Source organism: Clavelina lepadiformis, chromosome 1 (assembly GCF_947623445.1).
Source record: "Clavelina lepadiformis chromosome 1, kaClaLepa1.1, whole genome shotgun sequence".
Classification (NCBI taxonomy): Eukaryota; Metazoa; Chordata; class Ascidiacea; order Aplousobranchia; family Clavelinidae; genus Clavelina; species Clavelina lepadiformis.
Genome location: NC_135240.1, coordinates 19083072 through 19105784, shown reverse-complemented (window position 1 = coordinate 19105784; position 22713 = coordinate 19083072). Strand labels below are relative to the sequence as shown.

The 22713-nt window shown below is 33.5% G+C and overlaps 1 protein-coding gene across 4 annotated transcripts; it reads right to left on the bottom strand.

Annotated features, from left to right (window-relative positions):
- Window positions 1–923: 923 nt before the first annotated feature.
- LOC143450448 (rho GTPase-activating protein 12-like) lies at window positions 924–22690 on the bottom strand. 4 transcript variants are annotated; one of them, XM_076951111.1, is made up of 25 exons: window positions 22593–22690; window positions 21756–21856; window positions 20634–20794; window positions 19006–19087; window positions 18544–18729; window positions 18186–18303; window positions 16488–16541; window positions 16325–16379; window positions 14183–14343; window positions 13975–14097; window positions 13788–13885; window positions 12806–13196; window positions 12659–12742; window positions 11632–11970; window positions 9542–9595; window positions 9103–9243; window positions 8220–8312; window positions 8035–8133; window positions 4596–4710; window positions 4272–4385; window positions 4088–4186; window positions 3891–3968; window positions 2734–2868; window positions 2395–2500; window positions 924–2253 (listed from the first exon to the last, which is right to left on the bottom strand). In XM_076951111.1, the coding sequence occupies exons 3-25, from the start codon at window positions 20782–20784 to the stop codon at window positions 2052–2054; spliced, it is 3078 nt and encodes a 1025-aa protein (XP_076807226.1). In that variant the 5' UTR covers window positions 20785–20794; window positions 21756–21856; window positions 22593–22690; the 3' UTR covers window positions 924–2051. The 4 variants fall into 4 exon arrangements, with proteins under 4 accessions (XP_076807226.1, XP_076807158.1, XP_076807305.1 ...); XM_076951043.1 differs by having other exon boundaries at window positions 8211–8312; window positions 22593–22686; XM_076951190.1 differs by lacking the exon at window positions 9542–9595 and having other exon boundaries at window positions 8211–8312; window positions 22593–22685.
- Between the last annotated feature and the right edge of the window lie 23 nt (window positions 22691–22713).

The following is a 22713-nucleotide window of genomic DNA, read 5'->3' as shown; positions in this document are numbered from 1 at the left end:
CTTCGCTGTACTAGTTGGAAGCGGAGGCTTTGCTTAATCCCTCCTGCATTCATATCTCGACACCGATCGGAAAGATGGTTGATGATCGGATTTCACTGAATGGTTGCAAACCAATCAGTTGCCAGTGCCCTGGCAGGCGACAGGGAAGTTACAAGGGGAACACTAACTTAACAGAAACCGAATCTACGTAAACGTAATAAATGCAAAAACCTTTTAAAGGAAGGCAATCAACGGAAAAATGAAAACATAACCAACAGAACAAGAACTTCATGGAAAATGCTCAACGCAGGGTGGCGCTAACAGCCGAAAATATGTCTCTACATAGTCGTTTTTCTAAACGTTAAACACACTATTTCAATTCCATCAACCAGACATTTACAATCAAGTAGCTAATTTGCTGTACATACATTTTTTGAAATACAACATCATAATTTCCTTAATGAAGCTTTAAAAAATTGAACCAATGTTTCAGAACTTGAAAAAATCTACTCAGTGTTAAGCTTTTCGGTTTCTCTTCACAGAAACAATGAAAACGTTGCGTATTGGTAGCATATACTCACACAAAATGTGAAGTACCAGCGCAAAACAATACCGAATATTCGATAGGTTGCTAGCGAATTTAAACAAAACTGAACTTCCAAACATGCTAAAGAGCAAGTAACCCTCTTGAAATACGCCAAACCGCTGTTAATTCCACAAAACTGACCCGGGTGAGTAATGCTGTAAAACTAAGGCCAATTACTCAAGAGCTCGCTCAAAGGTTGTGTTAGAAAGAACATGAGTCTCCCGTAAACTAAACTACGCCCATGCGCCAGAAAAATAGCAAAATTTAGCTCCAAGCAGACGTTCCAAGAAATATTTCCAAAATATTCAGAATACGCAATGGGCTAACTTCTAGAATCCTGTCTCAAAGAAGAAAGTGATTCGCGCAAATCGATTTATATAAAGGCGCGATGTTGGTGAAAGTGATTGAAAAAAGACACAATCGTCATTCTAATACAAATTCAGAAGGCTGCATCAAAGAAATATTTGTGCACAAAAAATGTAAATACTGGATAAAAATACAAAAAGTAACAAAGAAACTTAAACAAGATAATTTCACAAGGCGACGAAACTGGCATTAATGGTGATTACTAAGTTGAGCTGTAATTTTCAGCTATGGAGGCGATTTGAAGATAAATTATTATTATTGCCATTAGCAATTTTAAGGACTGTAATAGTTCGATTGGATAGTGCCAAGGCCTCAAGGGAAGAAATACAATCGCACGGTAAATTAACAAATTTTAGACAAATTGTGAAAATCAAGTTTGACATTTGCTAATAGATGCATAGCACAAATCTAAGGCATGCGCGTTCATGAAAAAAATACACGGTAATTTTTCGTGTGGTAAGTCAACATACGCATATGTGCCATATGACGAAATTATTTCAGCAAAAACTTTTCATAACAATATAGAATATCATGCTTAAAATCGTGTCTTCAAAAATTGAATCCTTCTAAATTTAGCATATTGAAACTTAGAGAAAACTTGCATAGCTCTTACACTATACGAACATATTAATACACGATAATACATGATCGAATAACACTAAACAACCATAAAAAAATTGGTAACTTTCTGGTTTGTTTTTAGAAAAATTTTGTTTTCCAAATTAATACACGCACCTATTTGCGTGCGTAACAAAGACAATCAAAAACGACGGCTATGTAAAATTTTTCACATGTACGTCACAAAATGACACAATGCCCTTGTTCAATTATTGCATACAGGCTCTTCCTAAAAACGCACCAATGCACAACACAAAAATTTTATTATATCACTGAATATTAGAAAACACCTAATAAAAAAAATAACGGATAGTCGAAACAACATTATTTATAAGATTAGCGCAAGACACTGATGAAATAACAACCTAATTTCCAAGGAAACTGGACTACCGTAAAATCCCTTAACACTGCTTTAGTACAGACGATCTTGCGTTTATTGTATCCTCACATTGGGATCTTCACATTTCAACAGAACCAAGGAAATTCCTATGACTTAATCGAGTTAGTAGTTGCTAAATATTTCATTATATTCTGTTAGCATGTAGTCTATTATCTGGTTTTGATAAACCATATACACTGCCATATGACCACCCCCAGCAGGATCCAGCCTAGAATCATCCGTTGGTTTTAACAATAACGTTGGGCCAAACACAATGGCTATGTTCTGAACTTGCATCCTGTTTTTCGCACTGTGCTCCACAACCCTATCAAGGCATCAAAATTTATAATGTAGAAAACTTAAGCATACGCAAACGGAATGCTTTTGAATGGTAAAAATATCGTGCGGTAGATTCACATCTGACTGGCTTGAATAACCAACTGATTACCGAGGAACAGCAACTCACCTGCAGAAGTGTTTCATCAGATATCGCAGTGTATCACCATTAGGTTTAGGTAATACTGAAACGAGCTTCTTCATTGTATCAACACGCTGAAACTGATCTTGTATTTCTGCAAATTAAGCACAATGTTTGCGCCAATAAGCAACAACAAATAACACAGAGTGAAACTGCAAAATCGGCATTACGTAATCATCGGAATGAATGTACCACTACGCTGGCTGTTTTTACCCGAGTCATTGTTACCACATAGACAAACTTCTACAAAAAATTGCAAGCATTCTACCCCACCATACCTTACATTCTGCTAAAACTAAAAAGTAATGTATTTTTCCATTGACTCACTACATGCTGCAACAAATTTATCAAAAAAATTGAAGGGAATAACAGGCTCTGGAAGTTCACGTAAAAACATCTTAAGTGCTCCAGTGATAAGATGAATGTCTTCCCACTGAGGTTCACTGAGGTCAACAGCTTCATCTGCCACGAAACAAACAATAAAAACGGTAGGTCAAGAAATGCAAATCTGACACTATTGTATAATGTTTTGATAAATTAAATGCAATAACTATGCGCTGTATGTCTGTATCACAACCACAGGCAAAAACAATTACAAATAGACGGCCAAATCTCCCTGCAAAATCCTGATCTAAGCAATGATTGATATTAAGATTGGTATTAAGCAAAGTTAAAAATAGTGAAAGTGAAATAAAAAAACTTAATAGGCACAATTCGGACAAAGTTCAAATCAAGTATGGTACTACCAGTAATGAGTGGTAAGCTAGCTTAAATGTGTTTTGGATGATATACGACCATGCAAACAGGTGTCATACCTATGTCATAAATAGTGACAAATTCGCATTTTTGTGATATCTTTTAGAGAAATTTTGTATATAAACATAATTTTTTTTTACAATAATTGAATACCGAATACTATCTTTGGTTTAACGTAACTTGCTTTAGCACTTCTTTTGCACTTTAAGGGAAGCATAAGCAAAGTGTTAATTTGGGGAATACCTTATTTCAGAACCAACAAAATTTGAAATGGAGCATAAACTCTTAAAAATTCAAATAAATGGGAAAATAATTTTAGATTTGGAATCAGCACCACTCCACACGTCATAATTTCAAAAATGGTGAAAAACTGGATCATACTAAGATACACAAAAAAGCAAATTGCAGTATGTAAATTTTCTTTCAAGATGGATGGATATAATCATGAATCAAAAACATAACTTAATGAACAAAGCTTATTTCATTACATGTTTCATAACCAACTGCTGTTACACATACACATGAATCAACACCACTGTAATAGCATTGATAATAATTGCAAGGCATTAAAGAAATAAAAACTTTACGTCAAAGGATATGGGATTTTGTGGTGAATCATTAACAACTATCACTAAACATAACTGGATCCTGGTCCAAAAAAAAAGAAAATAAATCAATCGTGCAAACATGTTCCACACAATAATTATTAGAAAAATCACCCAACCTACCTCTATCAATCATAAATCTGAGTTTTTGAATGTGAGAAAGGTTTCCACTGACCCTGTAGATTCCGTCAATGTCCAATCCTTGACAAAAACAAAATTCCTACTGTGACACATAACATCACACAAATGAGTAGCATGTGTTTTTTAGTTAGCTACTGTGGTCGCAATACAGCCAAACTATCACAATCCAGTTTATCTACCTCTCCTTTCCACTTCTTCAACACATAATTTAATGAAGCTAGGAACTGTTGTATTTTCTTTTTCACATAATTTGTCCAATCGACATCCAAAAACTGATTCTGAAAGTCATTTGAAATGTAATACACCAACTTCTGCCACACAAAACAAAATTAATACTGCATGTAACAAAAGTTACTTTTATACCTTTAATTATTCCACGTTCCTGAAGACTTTCAAACGTGGGTCTCCGGTTGATAAATTTTTTCAATTTGCTTCGAACTTTGTCAGAATTTTTTGCATCTGACCCGTGTCTGGTAGCTGAAAAACATAATATTTTATGATAAATTTGAACAGTTATTTTGCTTATGAAAACATCCTTAATTTCTTATTCCATCCAATAAAAATAAGTGAACATTCCTTACATAAAGTTTTCATTTTGTCAGAGCAATGGTTTGTTATGTAAGCCCTTATAAGTAACTCATCGCACATTTGCCGCTAAAACTAAGATGAAAATGTTTGCATTCTTACGCGGTTTTTGCTTCTTCTTTTTATCTTTTTTCTTTTTTAAATCAACATCATCTTCCTCTGTACCATCCCAAAGCCTCGGGTTGTAAATATCAGGATCAAGAGGGTCAGCCAAATTCTATCAAAATATAGAACACCTAAATAGTTTACTACTAATAACCAGTAATAATGACACACCTTTGTACAAGTGTATAGAAAATGATATATACTAACAACAACATAAAATACAAGATACCTTATTGCATGCTGCTTAAACATAGTATCAACATATATGCATTCTTGGCAGTGAGTGTTTGATATCACTGTCTAAACGGTGTATAAGCTACAAAACCAAAAAAAGTAGAAAAAACTAACTTAAAAACTTTAACAGCTGCCAGCAAAATAGACTCGCCATGATTTGCCAAATTATAACAAATGCGAAAGCACTGAACCCCATTATACAGCACAACGTGTTTTTAATGAAAAAAAAAACAGTTCATAGATTCAAGTTCAAGATAACTGTTGATGTTTGTTATGAAAATAACTGTTTCTACCCCAAAAATTTTCCCAGATGTTTTTCACAGAAACACTTGCAGCTCCAGATAAATATTTTCGCCAACACCAGACACCAATGCAATTTTCAATCACTGAAGTTATTCTTTTTATGAGTGTCAGGATCTCAGCTAAATTTAATCTGCTCCAGCTCCAGCTCAATATCACTTATTGCTTTTCCACTGATATTTAAGAGAGTAGAAAATGGCTGCTACGAAAATTACGTGAAACTCTGACGACACAAACTTCATTTTTATTACTTGCACTCGTCCTGTGTCATTTTCGTTATTCCTTCTATCACATAAAAGGGTATCTTAATACCATCAACATGGACTAATGTGCTTCTATAATGTGAAGGCTGATACTCTCCAGAATTTTTTTAGATTAACACATATTGAAGAAAACTTTTCTGACTTCTTTTGAAATGTGAGCTACAATCTAAAAAGTTACTGGTAGTAGTTTTATGACCTTCTTTGTTTCTTTGCCTTTTAAACATAGCTAGAAACTGTAAACTTTTTGTTTGGTGTTTCATTATATTCTTCTGTTTTTACAGTATAAAATAACAGACTTTGTTTGACTTAAACAAGCTAAGTAACAATTAAGCATTCAGTAAAACACTAGTGCAATACAGATTTAATGACACAAAAAATACCACAACCACAATATTGTATACAGTTTAAGGTGGTTTCTTCAAACAAAGCCTTCCTTTTTTTAATAAATGCAACAGAGATTTTTAACATTCCTAACTTAATGCTGGAATAAACCAACACCCATAACAAAGATTTTAACTAAAAATACTTAGCAATTTCTACAATTTTATTTACTAACATGCTATTGTTATTTAATAAATACAATAAAAGCTTGAATTCATGACTACAACAAATAGTGATGCTTGGAGAAAAATTGGTAAGGCACTTTATTAACAAGACCCTATTTAGCTATCTTACCTCTCTATATGAGTTTCTTGAACTTTTTGAATTAGATGAAGATCTTTTTAGAAACATTGCTTACTTAACAATTCAATATTCTCGTATTCTATTGCATACTAAAATCAGAAAGCAAGATTGGTTTCCACTACTACTTGTTAAATCTACCTGGCGAGTTTCACAACAGCGATATCAGTATCACACAACTGCATAATGCATATACCTCATTCACACACTGAGCAGTTTCCTGTCTACAAATATCAACACATCGTGCATGCGTATATACGGAAGTAAGAGCACCAGGATACACAGTCTTAATAAGGCTCGCATTGACAGCAACCTATCTATAGTGCCAACATGAGAAACACCAATATTACACATTCAGTCACTACACAGAAATCAGTTAAGTGATCAGGCTTAAATACTAACAACCAACAAATTCTTTAAGATATAAAAACACATTAACTGATACCATTATGTAACATACATATAATGCTGCAAATTGAAACCGAGTGTATTAAAAATATTGATGCCATAAGTATTTCTTCGAACAAAGAAAATGTGATACTGAATGCAATAAATCCAGACCCTATCAGATAACCCAAGTATAAGGTTATGTCTGATGTACAAATAACAAATGGCCTATCAGGCACACATTGTATTTACTGTATTTAATTCAAAACTCTTAACACCATATCATAAGGCATAGATAAAACCCTCTGCGAATGTCTCAGAAACAGAAACCTAAAAACCAACAGTGGGCAAATGCATCAATATCCGCCAGTATTCTGAAACTGGAATGACAAACTTTTGACTTGGCAGAGAAAAAAATGTATTTTCAGATCAAAAATTGATTTCATCACTAAAATAAGTGAAAACGGTCTAAATAATTACACTAAAGCATAGATTTAGGGTAGCATTTTTTTTCCAGAAAAAAAAACAAAACACCAACAAAAACTGCTAATCTGTGATAAAAGGTCATAGCAACAGCATAGAATCCCAGTGTTTTGCATTTCCATAAAATGTCTGTTGTGGCATTTTGCAAGCTGTTGATAATAATGGTAGATAACATTGATAACATATTATAAAAAATTAAACCAAAACAACATCTGTAAAATTTATCAGACCATGCCATATACATTCCTGTAAGTATCTTATTATTACACTGATAACAGCCTGAAAACAAAAACAAACAAAACTTAGGTTACTGCAGTATGCTAAAAACATAAATATGAAAGGATTGCAAGCAAAAAAGTAATAATCAGTGGTTCTCAAATTTTTTCATATTCTTCCTTACTCCTTTCAGAGGCTTTTGAATCCTCCCAATGTAGATAAACAGTTTTATGATAGCAGTTGCTATTTTTCAGTGCTAAGCAAGAAAAACCTGTCTTTGATCTGTTTAACAATTGCAAATCTTACAGGCAATTTATCATAAACAATTTACTCTTACGATTGTTTCCATAACCTGTGCTTTTTATTTTATCATAGTACTCTATTATTGAAATTTGCAATGTGGTGGTATAATGAAAGGCAAGATTTTCTCGCACAATACTTGGAAGAATAAACACAAAGTCGAACCCCAATCTATAGAACATTATACAGTATGTACCTTGGGCCTATTTGAGAATGTATTCAGAGGTTGATTCAGTGTTTTAATTGGTGAACAACATTTGTGAGTAATGTCATATAATATAACCCCAGAAATAATAAACCTCTAATCTTCCCAGTTTTCTCTATTCCCTCATTTTATCCCTTGGGCAAATTTCCTACCCCAAAAGTTAACTTCTTCCCATGGTGAGCAAATTGGCTCTGTTGAGAATCACTGGTCAAAATCATACCTCATACCTGCTAAGTTTGTGGTATGTACATTTAAAATATCTGCAATAACAAACAACTTTAATGATTTAATAATTAGATAAATACAAAGTTGCTAAGATAATCAAAAAAAATTTTTACTTTGTATTTTAATAATTCAAAAACTCTACCGCTTTTTGAATGGTTGCTTTTATTGCGGTCAGCCATTTTTGTATTGTTTTTAGGTCATCATGATGTAAAAGCAAAGACAGGCCTCTAAGTGTTTGCAACTGCAAAAATCACATATAATAATAAGAAATAATATCAAATATGTACAAATACATTAGCCTCCACATTAAATTTTTACCTCCATTACATTTTTTTTACTGCTTTTATCTTTGGCCCAAGAAATAACTGCACCACGCAAGTCACAACTACTATCTGGACGACCATGTGGCAATGATCTTGTCTATAAACATAAACAGTAACAAGTCTATGAGTATTATTATTTGACATAAGCTACAGAAGTCTTTTTTGTTAAGTTAGTTACGAAGTATAATGTTAAAAAAAGCAGACTTTAAGAACCACTGTGTAATTATCAATACAATAAACATTAGTACCACAAGCAAAAACAACTGGGTCTCTCACTTACAGTATATTAAGCTGTTAGTTAGTAAGGCTTGGATTTAGTAGTGAATTGTGTGTTTTTAGAAAATTAGGTAAGTTCAGAAAAATTATCACCACAACAAATACAAGTATACAATAAATGCTCCTGCAATTTGTAGCACAATTAAAGCAAATAGGTTACACATAGACACAAATGATTAATTATTATCCTTATTATAAAGATGAAATGAATGTTACTTGGTAGAAATTGAAGCCAACTAGCTTTTTACATACTAAGCGTTACAAATCTCTGGAATAGATGTAATGTGGTAGAAGTTATTAGGCCTGTAGGCTTTGGCTGGAAGCAAACTTTTATTGACCAAAATATGGATGCAAACGAAATTAATCATTCTTTTTCTAAGCAACAAGTGTATAGTATGTGATTTCCAAAAAAAAACAGTAAGTTACAACAAGCATACCAATGGTTCAGTCGTTATGGGATCTTGTTTTCTCATAATGAGCACAATGATTGTTGACTAGTAATCCATAAATTTATGCATAATTTATGCATATGCAATTTAGCCATAATAGCTATCAAATTGAATGATCACAATGAAAAAAAATTAACATGAAACTTTGCATAAGTGACATACCATAGTAGCCTGTTTTTGATCCTTGTAGAAAAGTAAATTGTTGGCTAACAGCACAACCCATTGTTGTATCCAGTTCTTTCTCTGCTTTTTTCCAGCTTCCATCAGTTTGGTCCAGTAGAGTCGACCTTGCCTTTCTATCATCTAACGACATGACAAAATTTGAACTAATAGCAGTAGTTCAGTAAAGAATTGTATAAAGTGCAGTGTAATATAAGTTGTTGCATTAGTCTTTCATAATAGTGGTACACTATAGCATACCAGAAAGCAAAGTCAAATCAATATCATGTAAAAGCTGTAAGCTGTGCGCAATTAAAATTGTACTAAACAGTTTCTTATTGTTTCAATCTAATGTGACTGTGCTTAAACTAAAATTTTGACACCAATAATTTTGCTAATAAGCTTGCATGGCATAATTACAGATGGCAAAATCACAACATACGGGGTGTGGAGGCGGTAGTGATGAAACATCTTCTTGAGCATGATGCAGATAATGCTAACAAAAACAATTTGCAAAAAAGAAATTATCTTCAAGCAATTTAGAATTAGTAAGCCAAAAACAAACATTCAGTAAAAAGTAAATTTCGAAACAAATGTTAAAGTACCAAAAATTAATTATACCAATTAAACAACAGTGCAATTCAATAAGCCTTTTATATGACACTTACAGCAGGCATTAACTTTTCATTGTTATCATAAATACTTTTGTCAACATATCAGCACACAGGTACAAATATTGTTTATTGTTCTCATTACTGTTATCTACGGATTGTCTGATACAAACTCAAACCCAAATGGATTCACCAAATATGGCCTGTGTGGAAGATTCGAGCAAACACGATTATCAACACTGGTGGACACGAATATAATATTACTTGTAGATCTATCGATTTTGATGAGAAATAATGATTTTTCCTGGTTAAGCTAAACTAGAGTCAACATTTCTAATTGAAAGTCATTTACTTATACTTGTTTTTCAAATTGCCATTTGATCATTAATTTTTAGTAATTACATCTGGTTCCAAGCAAGATTTTGCAATTTTTCGACGAAATTTTATATTTTGGTGCTGAGATGAATAGATTCGGGATTTGTTTTAGTCGACTTTTATGATATTTGGGTTCACAAAAACCGAAATAAAAGACCTCTCGTTATATCGCTACTGTAAACGTATTGAGATATCGGTTAAGCAATAATATATGTAGCACAATATAATAAGTTCTATAAACACCCAAGCAAAGGAAAAAAATCACAATTGCAAAAGTACAAACATAACGTTTCATACACACTTAACTTGTCAGTTGATAACATTAACTTGATGTAATTGTGCCCTATAGCCGTACGTGATACCGTAGGCTATGAAAAATTCATGCCAAATTTAAATTGAAAATTGACATTAGAAATTATTGCAACTGCCATTAGTGGTGAAAATTGGAGATGGGGCAATTAACCACAATTGGTATTGGTGCACTACACCTCAATCTGTTATCCACAAAATTCCTTTCATGTATAGTGTCAAGATATAGACTTAGAGCTACTAATTTACTGAATCATGTTTTGTGGATTTGATCCAAAACCAAGCTTTTAGAAAAAAGAAACAAAAATATTTTGGACAAATTGTGTATTCTGGTATTGTTAATACAGCCATGTTCTTTAAGTTTCAAACAACCCAAATAAGCTAAAGAAACGTTTTTAGTTGCGATAATATCATATATTCATGGCATATTTCCAATTACATGTATCAAATTGCAAAGCAGTAAATTACAACTGTTTTTTTTTGTAATTTAATCATCTCAGTTGAAATTGACTTGGCTATTCAACTAATCGATGCAAACCTGTAACTAGGGATGCACATTCTAGAATAACGGATCCTAAAAAACCGAACCTGAAAAATATTTGAATCCAATTTTTGTATTTTTCCCTGAATCTTAGGAACCGGTTTTACTTTATGATTGAAGGTTTTCACTGTCAGGTGCAGATGTTGTTTTCGATTGTTATTGTTATCCTAACTTAAATGTTATAACACAGCAACTTAAACCTAACCTAGATCTTCCTTCTAATCTAAATTTAATTTCAATTAAGCCCTAAATAGCGTAAATTGACCTTTTCACGTCCATCCTATCTTTAACTATGCGCTGCGTGACCTACTTACAGTGGACTAGTCACTCTGATAATAACTTTGTGAGCCTATTGGAAAAGCAAAACAAAAGCACTGTGGGTGGTTAAAATGTTTTTAACTTTTATACTCTCCTGAAATAGCATTTGAAACTCTGGATCCGGAATAAACTATTATAGATTATTATCTTAGAATAGTAAATTACACTGTGTTGTACATCCCTACCTGCAACAGCATCAAAATTAAAACAAATTTGCAATTATTTTAACTCTGGTGGAAATATCTGCATAACATCAAAAAACTGCAAAACTTTACAACTTAAAACTTCATAGGCAACATGCAGAACACCATGCAAACAACCTGTACCAATTTCAATCCACCCATGTTCGAAAAATTCCATGAAGAATTCAAACACTACCTGTTGGGATTCTTCGGCTTGGATATTAGATCGACTATCACTTAGAATGATCATAGATCGTGCCTGCATGACTCTATCCACTTGTCTAGCAAATGTCCGACCACTTCGTGGTTTTACAGCAGGAACGTTAGGAGGAAGGGAAGAAGAATTGTGAGCAAAATCATCAGATATGGCAAGGTTAGTATGCAAACCAAAGTCTCGCTCAAGGGTGTTAGCTTTACGCGACTTAAAATCTTTCTCGGACAGTGATTTAGAAAGATATCCAGCACCATCGTTGCCACTTTCCTCACTTGAATGTAACTCTTCAATTAGTCGATCACCGTCATCATGCAGATCAAACTTAAAACAATTACCAATTTGAGTTGTAAAACATGCAAGAAAAGTTTTAGCAGTCTCATAGTAGTGAAAAAGGAAAGGCACTGGGACTTCACGATAATGCTTAATTTGATTTCTATTATTAAAAATTTCTTTTGTCAATGTAATCTAAATATTAATTTCAAAAATCTAACAATTTTTTTTATTTTAACTTCAGTTACAACTCTGCTTATTACATCATCAAAGAGATTTAGAGGTATAACGGTTTGCTTTTATAAAATCCTGAAAATTAATAAAAAAGACATGACCTTTGCTAAGATAACAATAGAAATTTTGAGTATTAAGAAAAAAGTTTGTTTAAAAACATGCCACCTATTTGCTATTGTCTTTTATCAATTCTAATTAATGTTACAAACATTTTTGATAACAGCTTAACTAATGCCAATAATCACAATTGTTAACAAATCTAACTAGTGGCACAAATTAAAGACATTATGGTTGTCCCAAAAACATTGGATAGTCAAAAGTTGTTATTAATTAAATTTTTATGTTAAAAATTAAAGGTGAAATTTAATAGGTAGTTTGAAACGCTCAAACAGCACACAAACTTCACAAAATGGTATAGATGACAAAACTGAACCAAAAAATGGAGTCAAAGCATGTCTGAGTAGCTTGACTAATGTAACAAATTGATCACAAAGTTGTAATGTACCTGCGGCAGTTGCCAAGAAGTCTGCCTGGTCACTTCATTAAAGTAATAGCAATTACCTGATTGCTCATCAGTCATCTGATGCCACTGTGTAGTTAAAACAAAACATATAAAAACAACTTAAACATATTAAAGATTAAAAAAACTTACCCTGTCACCATTGGATTCTTTAATGAACACAACATCTCCATCTGGACTTCTTTCAGTAAACCAACCAATCGGAAGAATATGAGGTTTTGTATGGTTTGCAGTGAATGAAGAAGATCGCAGTTTATGCCGTTCCTTTGGGGAAGGAATTTGACCCATATGGGGTTGCTGAGCAATGTCACTATTAGTTTTTTTATGTTTACTCGTATGCTTTTTTCTGCCCATTTCAGGAGATCCATGTGACAAGATAGAAAAGTGGCTGTTGTTATTGTTCTTGTTTGTTTTTGTTGCACTATCATGAGATGATTCCATGCTTTCATCTGGACTTTTTGGATTTTCATTCATATCACTTGGGGGTTTTAATGGGGTGTTTAAGCTTCTCTTAACTGGTTGTCTTTAACAAAGAAAAACAAAATTTGTGAAACTTTCAGGAAACAATCAGTACAATGTAAGAGAAAAGTAAAAAATAACATATGTGGCTACAGTGACTGATAAATTCTTAAAAGTAATGTATAGCACATGCAGCAAAATCAAATCAAATGGCAGTTTCCTCATGAAATGCATATTATTCTTTGCTTATCAGCACATCCATACTTTACCACTCAGCAGTTTTATTTTTGCACAGCACACAAATACTCCCCGACTTACAATCAAGTCCTGTTCCAAGCATTTGATCATATTTTAAATTTTTTTTATTCAATCTATGCAGTACAACAGAAATGTTCCGCTATTTGAAAACCACAATGAATGTTTATTTTCAATTTTCGACTGATCAATAATGACCATCAGGCAGGACAAGCTTTGTTTTGCAACCCTTGGCTGGCAAAAGGTAATTATGCGGCTTTATTTGTTCATATACAGTTATCGCTACGGTTGTTAGTACAGCATCTTTCAAAGTGGATGGATTACAACAATATGCCCCAATTTCAAACAATAACAAAATCAAGGAGGGCCCATAATATACACAAAAAATTACAGAACTCACGTAGATTCACTGTTTTCTGTAGATTTTCTAGATTGATTTAAAGTTGGTTTTTTTGAAGCTTCTGGCACAGCAGGAGGGACTACTTTTCTTGCACTTACCTGACAAAAATGCATCAAATGAATTCCAAAAGTAGTTAAACGATTATTAGCAAAAGTCAAAAGCTTTCATTTAAACTAAACTTCAGTACATGAGGCTGTTCAGGGGCTTTTTTTCGCAGTGGCTTTACTCGCATTTCGCCAGTGTTTGAATTGAGGTAATACTTGCTTCCAGTTTGGTTATCCAATTGCAGCTCCCAACCATCATCTAAAATCTGTTTACAAACAACCTTACAAATGATGTCTTTGCACAGCTATCAACCGGTAACAGAACCTTCCACACTCAATATTTAAGCTTACCTCAACTGTTACTGTATTATGAGGTGGTTCAGACGGCAAACCAAGGCCTATTGCATCTCCTCCCGGGTTTGCATACACAGAAATACGAGTATCATGTGGAACAGGGTGCACATTTGGTTTATCATAGTGAGACATCGGGGGTGCTACACTACATTCACTTTCTGTTTAAAAGTAAATAGCCAGTAATATAACATGTACTCTTAAAACGATAAAAGAAAATTGACCTACTATAATTAACCACAAATGCTCCCAACAATGCTGCATGAATGGTAAACCCTTCACACAAACCACGTCAACAAAACTTCATAATGACAAATATTACATTACCTGATTCAATGTGGATGCAAATATAATTTATTCCATAATGTACACATTTTGTGCATTTTTTATTTGTTATCCTACACCAGAAAATATGTTTTATGAGATATACTGGTGGTATAAAACAACTTCATTGTAACATATATTTCATTTTCACTTTATTGAAAGAAATATTTACAAACATAATGGTAAAAGCCTATTTTTGTAAAGAGTATAATTACTATATAAGTTAAAAGTATTGTGGTTTACACCATTGCTTTTCATTTCTTCATTCAAAGCAACAATGAACTAATATTACAATGTTCCCAGCTGGCAAAGCACCGATGGTACGTTCAAACCAATCAAATAGTCAACTTGAAATTAGAATTTCACTGCGTTAACCCGGGTAATGACTTAAATCATTTTGCGGCCTTTGTTTGATGACCAAACAAGTTCTTCTTGTAACAAAATACTATAAACTCCAATCAACAATACATTCAAAAAATCCTTAACTACAAAATAACTCAAGTTCATTACACCGAAAAAGGTGATTGTGGTGCTATTTTGTGTAACTCAATCCTGGTCAGACAAGCATTGCACTTTTGTGAACTCTCTTTAGTTTTTAACCGTAAATATTTTTTATTGTGTGGTGCAATAACTTTTAGTTTCTATTTCTTGTAGTGACATATAAATACTTCTCGTAAACGTGGCTACACTGCTAATGATTGCGACAAAATTGATAACTTGTTATGTTGGCGAACCCAAGTGCTTCAAGGTTATAAAAATTGAGTACATTGACATTTTTCATCTAATTAAAGTTTGTGCATAACAATAAAAACTTATTACCAAGTAATACGAATAAAAATGTCCTGTTTTACTATTTTCTTTTTTCATTTTTGCTGTTACAGACGGCAAAAGTTTTTGCATTAACATATTTCTTTCAACATATGAAAGTAGCCGCCATTCGAAAACAGCAGACAATTTTGGACAGACAAACAAACAGACAAATTGGCAGACAAACTTAGGTTCTTCCAAAAGTAAAGTTTAAGAACCACTTTGTTCAAGACTTGGGTTCATATTAATGAACACTAACTGACATTTTGAGAGCAACAAAACGGTTTTACATTAAAATTATTAAATAAACCATCAATTTAGCCCAGTGTTTCTTAACTTTTTGTCCCAGGTCCCAGCTTTACTTTCAAAAAAATTGTTCGTCCCACCATCAGTGACATATTTAGGATTGCGTTTTAAGCCAAAGGTCTGCCAAATGTTTTAAAAAGCTGAGTCAAAAATTCAATCAAAAGTGCAAACATTTGGGGTTTTTATGCTTCAAAAACAACTTTAGAACGGCTTGAAATGAAATATAATCACACAGTTATTTGTACAAAAGCTAGCTATTTATGCCGCACAGCTATGAAACGCCGTATATCCGCTAACTGTATGTTTTTCTCAGCTATATTATAGCTGATAAGTGGTCGCGAACAAGGGAATGCAATGAACAAAAAGGACTAAAGATGTAACAAAGCTTATTGGTCCCAAACATTTAGTTCATAAGGGCGTTAAAAAAATGGATTTGTGAGGGATGGGGGATGGTCATAGTACGCTACATTGGACATATACAGTTGCATCCTCACTCATTTTCAAAGAGAAAATGTAAAAAGTGATTACATACTTCTTTGTTATATTTGAATTCACAAACTTCACCAAACTTTTGCCAGGCCCCACGTTAAGAAACACTGTTCCAGCCTCTGGGTCAGCAACTATCAGGTGGAGTTGGGGGCCGAGACTGCAGGTGATGCAATTAAAGATACGTTTTAACAACGATTAACAGTGGCTTACACTAACCGCTTTTAGTTGCTACTGATCTTCGACTTTGCGGACTCATAGATTTCTGTATGGTCTGTTAAATAAAAAGTTTTTGCACTTTATCAATGTTTCATCAACATCAGTTTAGAAATAGACTAATTGAAACAATTTGTGATAGTTTTACAACTTATGTAAACCTTACCTCAAGATTTGCATACTCGGGCTCTTCAAATTGTGGGCTGGTTGGAGCAGAATTCTAAAATACATATCAAATTCAACACTACACTGGGTACATAGGCGCCTAGCTTTCTAAATTCCAGAGTGGGTCTTAACATAAATTAGGGGATTCCCCTAATTTAAGAAATAGTTGTACCAATTATTTATCTTTGTAATGTAGGGTTAAGCCGTTAAGGGTACATATTGTTTTATCGCAAATATAAAATTAATGTGAAAACAGGGGTAAGAGATAACGGAAAGGAATCAAAGTTAATAACACCAGACCTGAACCAACCTGACCGTAAGATTTCAAGAGTCACATTTACAGAATACCATAAATGCATGTGTTTTGTCAAATAAAAGGCAATGATCGGTTAGTTTTCAAATGTTACCGTTCCATAACAATAACGATTACAGTTTCAACGTCACAAACTAAATGCAAGAAATTCGTTACGTGACTTTTATTAAAACTGCTTCAAAGATAACAAGACAAGTGCACGAAATCATAAAAATGAAACCTGGGACTTAATCGCGAGATCTACACTGAAACTACCTAAACAACCTTTTTTTTTTTGGAACAAGGTTCGCTGTCGATGTCTGCGTTATAATGAAAGTGACATTGTAAACAAAGGCAATGTCTCCATGGCAAACAATGCAATAGTAAGTGGATAAACGTTTCCTGCTACGTGGTAGGTTGTTCACTTTACAATTAGCATCATAACTTAACTCCCTTATTGCGATAATCAACAAAACCTTGATATAAAAGCTGCAGATGAACCCACGACCTCATTTTTTAATTTTGGTATGTGGAAGTGAGTAGATATGTGCGCAATGAGTCTAAACAATTAAAGGTTAATCTTTTAAGCTAATGAATTATTTTAGCATCATCCCAGTGAGCACAAAGATAGCAACAATAACGTTCTTGTGACACAACCTCTCGCTTCTCATGCGTGGCCTGAGTGTGATCACTCACTTTACACACCGACTGGGGCGTGATTGTCCATGCGTAACTGCGAGGTTGCTAGTAAGTAGCAACCAGCGGGTAATGAAATTTGCCGTTACAGGCATTCGTATATCACATAACATCAAACTTTTGTTAGTTGTCCCAACTCAAATGCAACAAAAAAGAAGAGATGCAGGTCATGATTAAAAGCCATTGGTTAAATATCCTTAGGAAAAACTCAAATTCCATGGCAGAAAATTCCGTCCTACCCGCCCGCTGTGTATGCCTCTGGGTGAGCATATTCATTGAAGTTAAAATTCTGCCACGCTCCGAAACACCAAGTAACAGAAACCCTATTATTTAGTATGTTATCTTTTAAACTCACTTTGAGTTGATACTAGGAAACAGGTATATATGCAAATAAATTTGTATAATATTGCTTATTTTAGTTGTCCTAATACGCCTAAACATGGATGCCTGTGCCATTTGCAAAAGCTGGTAGAAGGGTTGTTATTTTCAGCCCTGGATTGGATGAAACTCTTCTGCACAAAAGTAGCAGAAATTGCTATAAGCTACTAATAAAACTATACGAAAAAATAGAAATGTAAGTATGCAATACTGATCACGCGATCTTGTTTCTGCTAATGGATGTTGACATCACAATTTTGGAAACATATATGTTAAAACAGAAGCAGTAAAATTATATATATATATACTGTATATGCTATGCTTTAGGATTACCTTCGTAGCTACTTGATGAATGCGGGGACTAAATGAAGTTTCGAAAGGTACTTCGTCATAAGGGTTTTCATTTTCAATGAACTGGTCCAATGAATCGCAACTTGCATGCATTTCAGAGCTACAACAAACAACCATTTTACAGAAAAAGAAGGTCAGTACAAAAACTGTGTGCAATGTGAAACTGCGTGCACACATAAACAACATCAACGGGTAATTTTCCAATAACAAAAATAAGGTAAAAAGCCTTTCGTTTGGTTCGATCGTCATAAAAGTGCAGAAACATTAATTTTATACAGTTTAAAATGAAACTAATTTACTGAGCCACATCTGTGAAATTAAGTATTTATACCATGCTTACAATTTATCATAATTGACTGATGATAAAACAGTTAAATCATCTCTTGACCCTGTCAGAACTATCATTCTTTCCATCCCAGATTTTGAATTTTCAGACATGTTACCAGCTGAGCCATCTTCCTGTTTCAGCTGTTCAAGTGACTGTCGTTGTTTTCGCTTGTTCTTCAGCAGTGTATTGTGTGCTTTTCTAAATCAATTAAGAAATTCACTTCGTATAAAACATAAAACTATGCTGTCACCATGCCTCAAAAATGGTTGGACTTCCATTCCATTTTGTAAGAAACACATTCACCTAAAGAGTAGCTCTATATTTTTGCAAAATACCGTAACAACGTTGCCAGAATGGCAGTTGAGATTTTACTTAATTGAGATTGTATGACATCTATTACAGTTGGCATAAGCTGGCCACTATTATGACATTTTACAAATTGGAATTTAACTTAAATTGATATTCATAACTTACTTGAAATAAGGATGGTTAGGAAATCTCTTAATTTCTAGTTCCCTCACATATGCTGCAGGTATATAGAAAGGCTTTTTTTCACCTTGAAAAAATATGAGCATATATATCTTATTGTATCTCAATAATTAAAATAAGATACAATATCAAACAGGATTCAATAACAGTAAGAGACTGACAAAAAAACAAAGAAAATTATTGACTTTTAAATAGGAACACCATAGCTGACAATGTTGCACCTTAAATATAAGGAATTAGATTGCACTCACGAAAGAAATCCAAGTTTTGCATTTTACCTCAATAATGTGTCGATCGGTCGATGTAAACAAAGTGCTTTTTGTGGACATTAGCCTTGTTGGCTTGTAATTTGTTTACAATTCTATAAAAACTATAAACGCCTCAAACACTCAATATTTGTCTTCAAATATACCTGAGTTAAACAAAATTAAGACGCAAAGCAATTTTTAAGACATCTCTTTTGTTTTCATGCATAACCTGAAACCTTTATAATGATTGCTCTTGTGAAACAATGCATTGGCGGAAATGTAGTTATCTTTCCCACACATAATTAGTTTTGGTTGTTTGTGCAATTATAATTTTTGTTTTTGTCTATATATATATACGCATAATTGTTTATACCAGTACTGGTTATCTGGTATAAATCACAGTAGTGTTATACTTTCATTCATACAAGCAGTTAAAACAATGTACATACCAGAAAATTTTCCTTATGCCTAATGCAAATAAACGTAAATCTAAACAAATACCGTGAAAACTACCAGCAGTCCCATATATATAAATTTTAACTGTATAAATACATCATCCAGAAGAGATGAAGATCATTGAAGTATTGATTTGTTTTTCCAAATATCTGATAACCTTGCATACACTAGTAAACCTTTATCTAGTATATCCGATACAGTGCTAACAGTCAGTCTGACTAACTAGCATTTATCATGCAATTATTTTGGTTACATGATAGGTACTGCACACATGGGGAACATGTGAATAGTAGTTACACACATTACATAATACAATAAAATCTCCTGTATAAGTTGCAGGTTTTTACACAAAATTCCAAGCAGCAAAATTGAAATGTGACTTGTACCTGAGTCATAGTTGACATACGGTAAAAATCTCGTAAAAGAAGTTTACTAACTGAAAACACAATAATAATAGCTACCACTCTAAGGTACATTTCAAACAAATCAACTGCATAAAACCAAAGCATGAATATTACATCTATGGATAACCCATTCCGTGATTTGCTGTAAAATTGGATTTGTTTGGTTTGTTTTCATTGATTTTATTTGAGAGGCTTATGTGAAAATGTCTTGATCGCTTCAACTCCTAAGATATTGTCACAACCATACACAGGCTTATTTTCTCGATCTTCTAAAATCTGGGCTAGGAGGTAGGGCTTGGGACCGTTTTTCAAACGGCTTTGTAACCAGTACTGTGTCTAAATTCCATAAAAATTTGGGTTCTCTAGACCCACCCATCAAAAAGCCAGTTTGTGGCTCACTGGCTAACAAATTGAGTAAATATACAATACATAAACATGGTCAGATATTTTCTATTTTGATATATATTTAAGGTAAGTATTCAAAAAATATTTTTAAAATTACCACCTTCTTTTATTACTTGCCACCAATCAGCGTTAGATTTTTTAATGAGAATGAATTCTTCTCCATCTTCAATGCTAATAATTCGACCATCATTAGCTTTATATTTGTAGTCATATTCAACATGTAACACACGACCCAAGTCGGCTGCATTCATACTTCTTACTCTAAAATTGAGATGTATATTTACTGCATCAGCTTAGATTCAGAACAGTGCTTTAGATAATTTGAACTTTTTTCGTTTTTTACAAAAAACTCATTTAAATACACACATAACAAGCTTTGCTGAAAAACTGCCACAGATAAAACTCTTAGATATATGCCATAAAATAGCAATCTCTCGGCCACTTTACCGATGCACCCTTTGGATCTAGTATAGGCTACAAGTACACAAATATAAGATTCATGTGTGCACTAGCTAAAATGTGATGTTGCGCTAATTCTCATAATTAGCCTTTACTCCTAAGGAATTCTCGTGTAGATCTAATGACATTATAATGTTATTTGTGCTTTGTTTCGTGTGTTTAATAATAAGCCCTGTAGTATATTTTGGCCGTGTTTAGTACCAGTACGCACGACTCCCGTTTTGATTACTTCTGATTTACGTGACTCATACTACAGCGTTCAATGTGTTAGTCTGATATTGACAGTCGGTAATTTACAGTCTACTGAACGCAGCTTTATTTTTTGCTCTGAAAACAATATCGGTTACGTTGAGAAGCTATAATAATAAATCATTATTTAAGACACTGACAGTTTGGTTCTTGTACTGTGATGCTTAACTGACTATCAGGTGTTAATGAATGCGCTATCATTGGATTCAGATTTGCGAATAATTGGTCAAGCAATAATTAACAACAGTTAAACCCCAACAAGACGTGTAGTTAGCAGACGTCATCTGGTTAAGTGCACTTGTATACTAGGCCTAAGCGTAAAACCCAATTTATTAGGCTATGGGTCTCAGAGGCTTTATACCCCAAATCGAATTGACATGGTCGGTCAAGGTATTGCTCAGCCGTTTTGTTTCTTTTTGCTTGGAAACGTTTATTTTGTGTCCCCAATATATAGAAACACTGCTTAAAACAGCCCTAATAATTTCTTCAGACAACTTCCAATATTGCTACTCACTAGGAACGGGTCCAAGGAGACAAGGAGTTCGCTTGGATCACTTGAGATTGCTTGGGACCACTTGGATCATAGCAATCTCACAACATGGTTGCAGTGGTTACCTATGCAGACTTAAAGTCATTTTCAACTTAGATTCTAACAACACATTAAATTACGTTGATTCCGAAAATGTAACCGAAATTTGTTTATCTTTTTTCAGTAACGAATTAAATGGGCGGAAAGTACACGAATGGGGTGGAATTATTAACTAATCCGTTTTTTAAAAAAAGCGACTATTTCACCGTATGTAGGTCACGCAGCCTGTTGGCAAAAACGTGCTTTACAGACTAACATGAGAATGTAAAAGAATTATTAACGTCAGTACGGCCACCAAACCCAAATTAAAAACTTCTTATAATTAATCAATGATCCATTACTTAAGAAATATTAAAAAAGACTGACTAACGCGCTCACAACATTCGCCGAAAAGAGTTTTCCAACAGGAACTTTTCATTGATCTGATATGCGCTTGTATCACGTTAAAGACCAACCAACTAGGTGACGTCACATCGTTCGCTTCCTGCACAGTTTTTTGAAAACGGTTTTGCAAATAATACTTTAACAAAAAAGATGGAAAAATTTTGTTTACGTTTTCAGAATCAGCTTCTTTTTTGTCCATTTTTAAAAAATAAGTTGAAAATGTCTTCAATTAAACTTTAAGCAGTTTAAAAAAATCGATTAGCTGTAAAATGTCATAACATTAAAAATGCAGTTACAGATACTGTATCGGCAATAAGCTGAATAAAGGCTGCCAAACAAAAATAACTGCAACAATCAAACAAGAAATCATATACTGACCTGACGTCAAAACTGAGTGAAGTGAGTGAAGCTTTGTTTTGAGCTTTTTGAGCCAAGCTTGCATCCAGTTTCACTACCAAGAACTTGGGTTTTAGAAAAACCTGCACAACCCCATCAATCC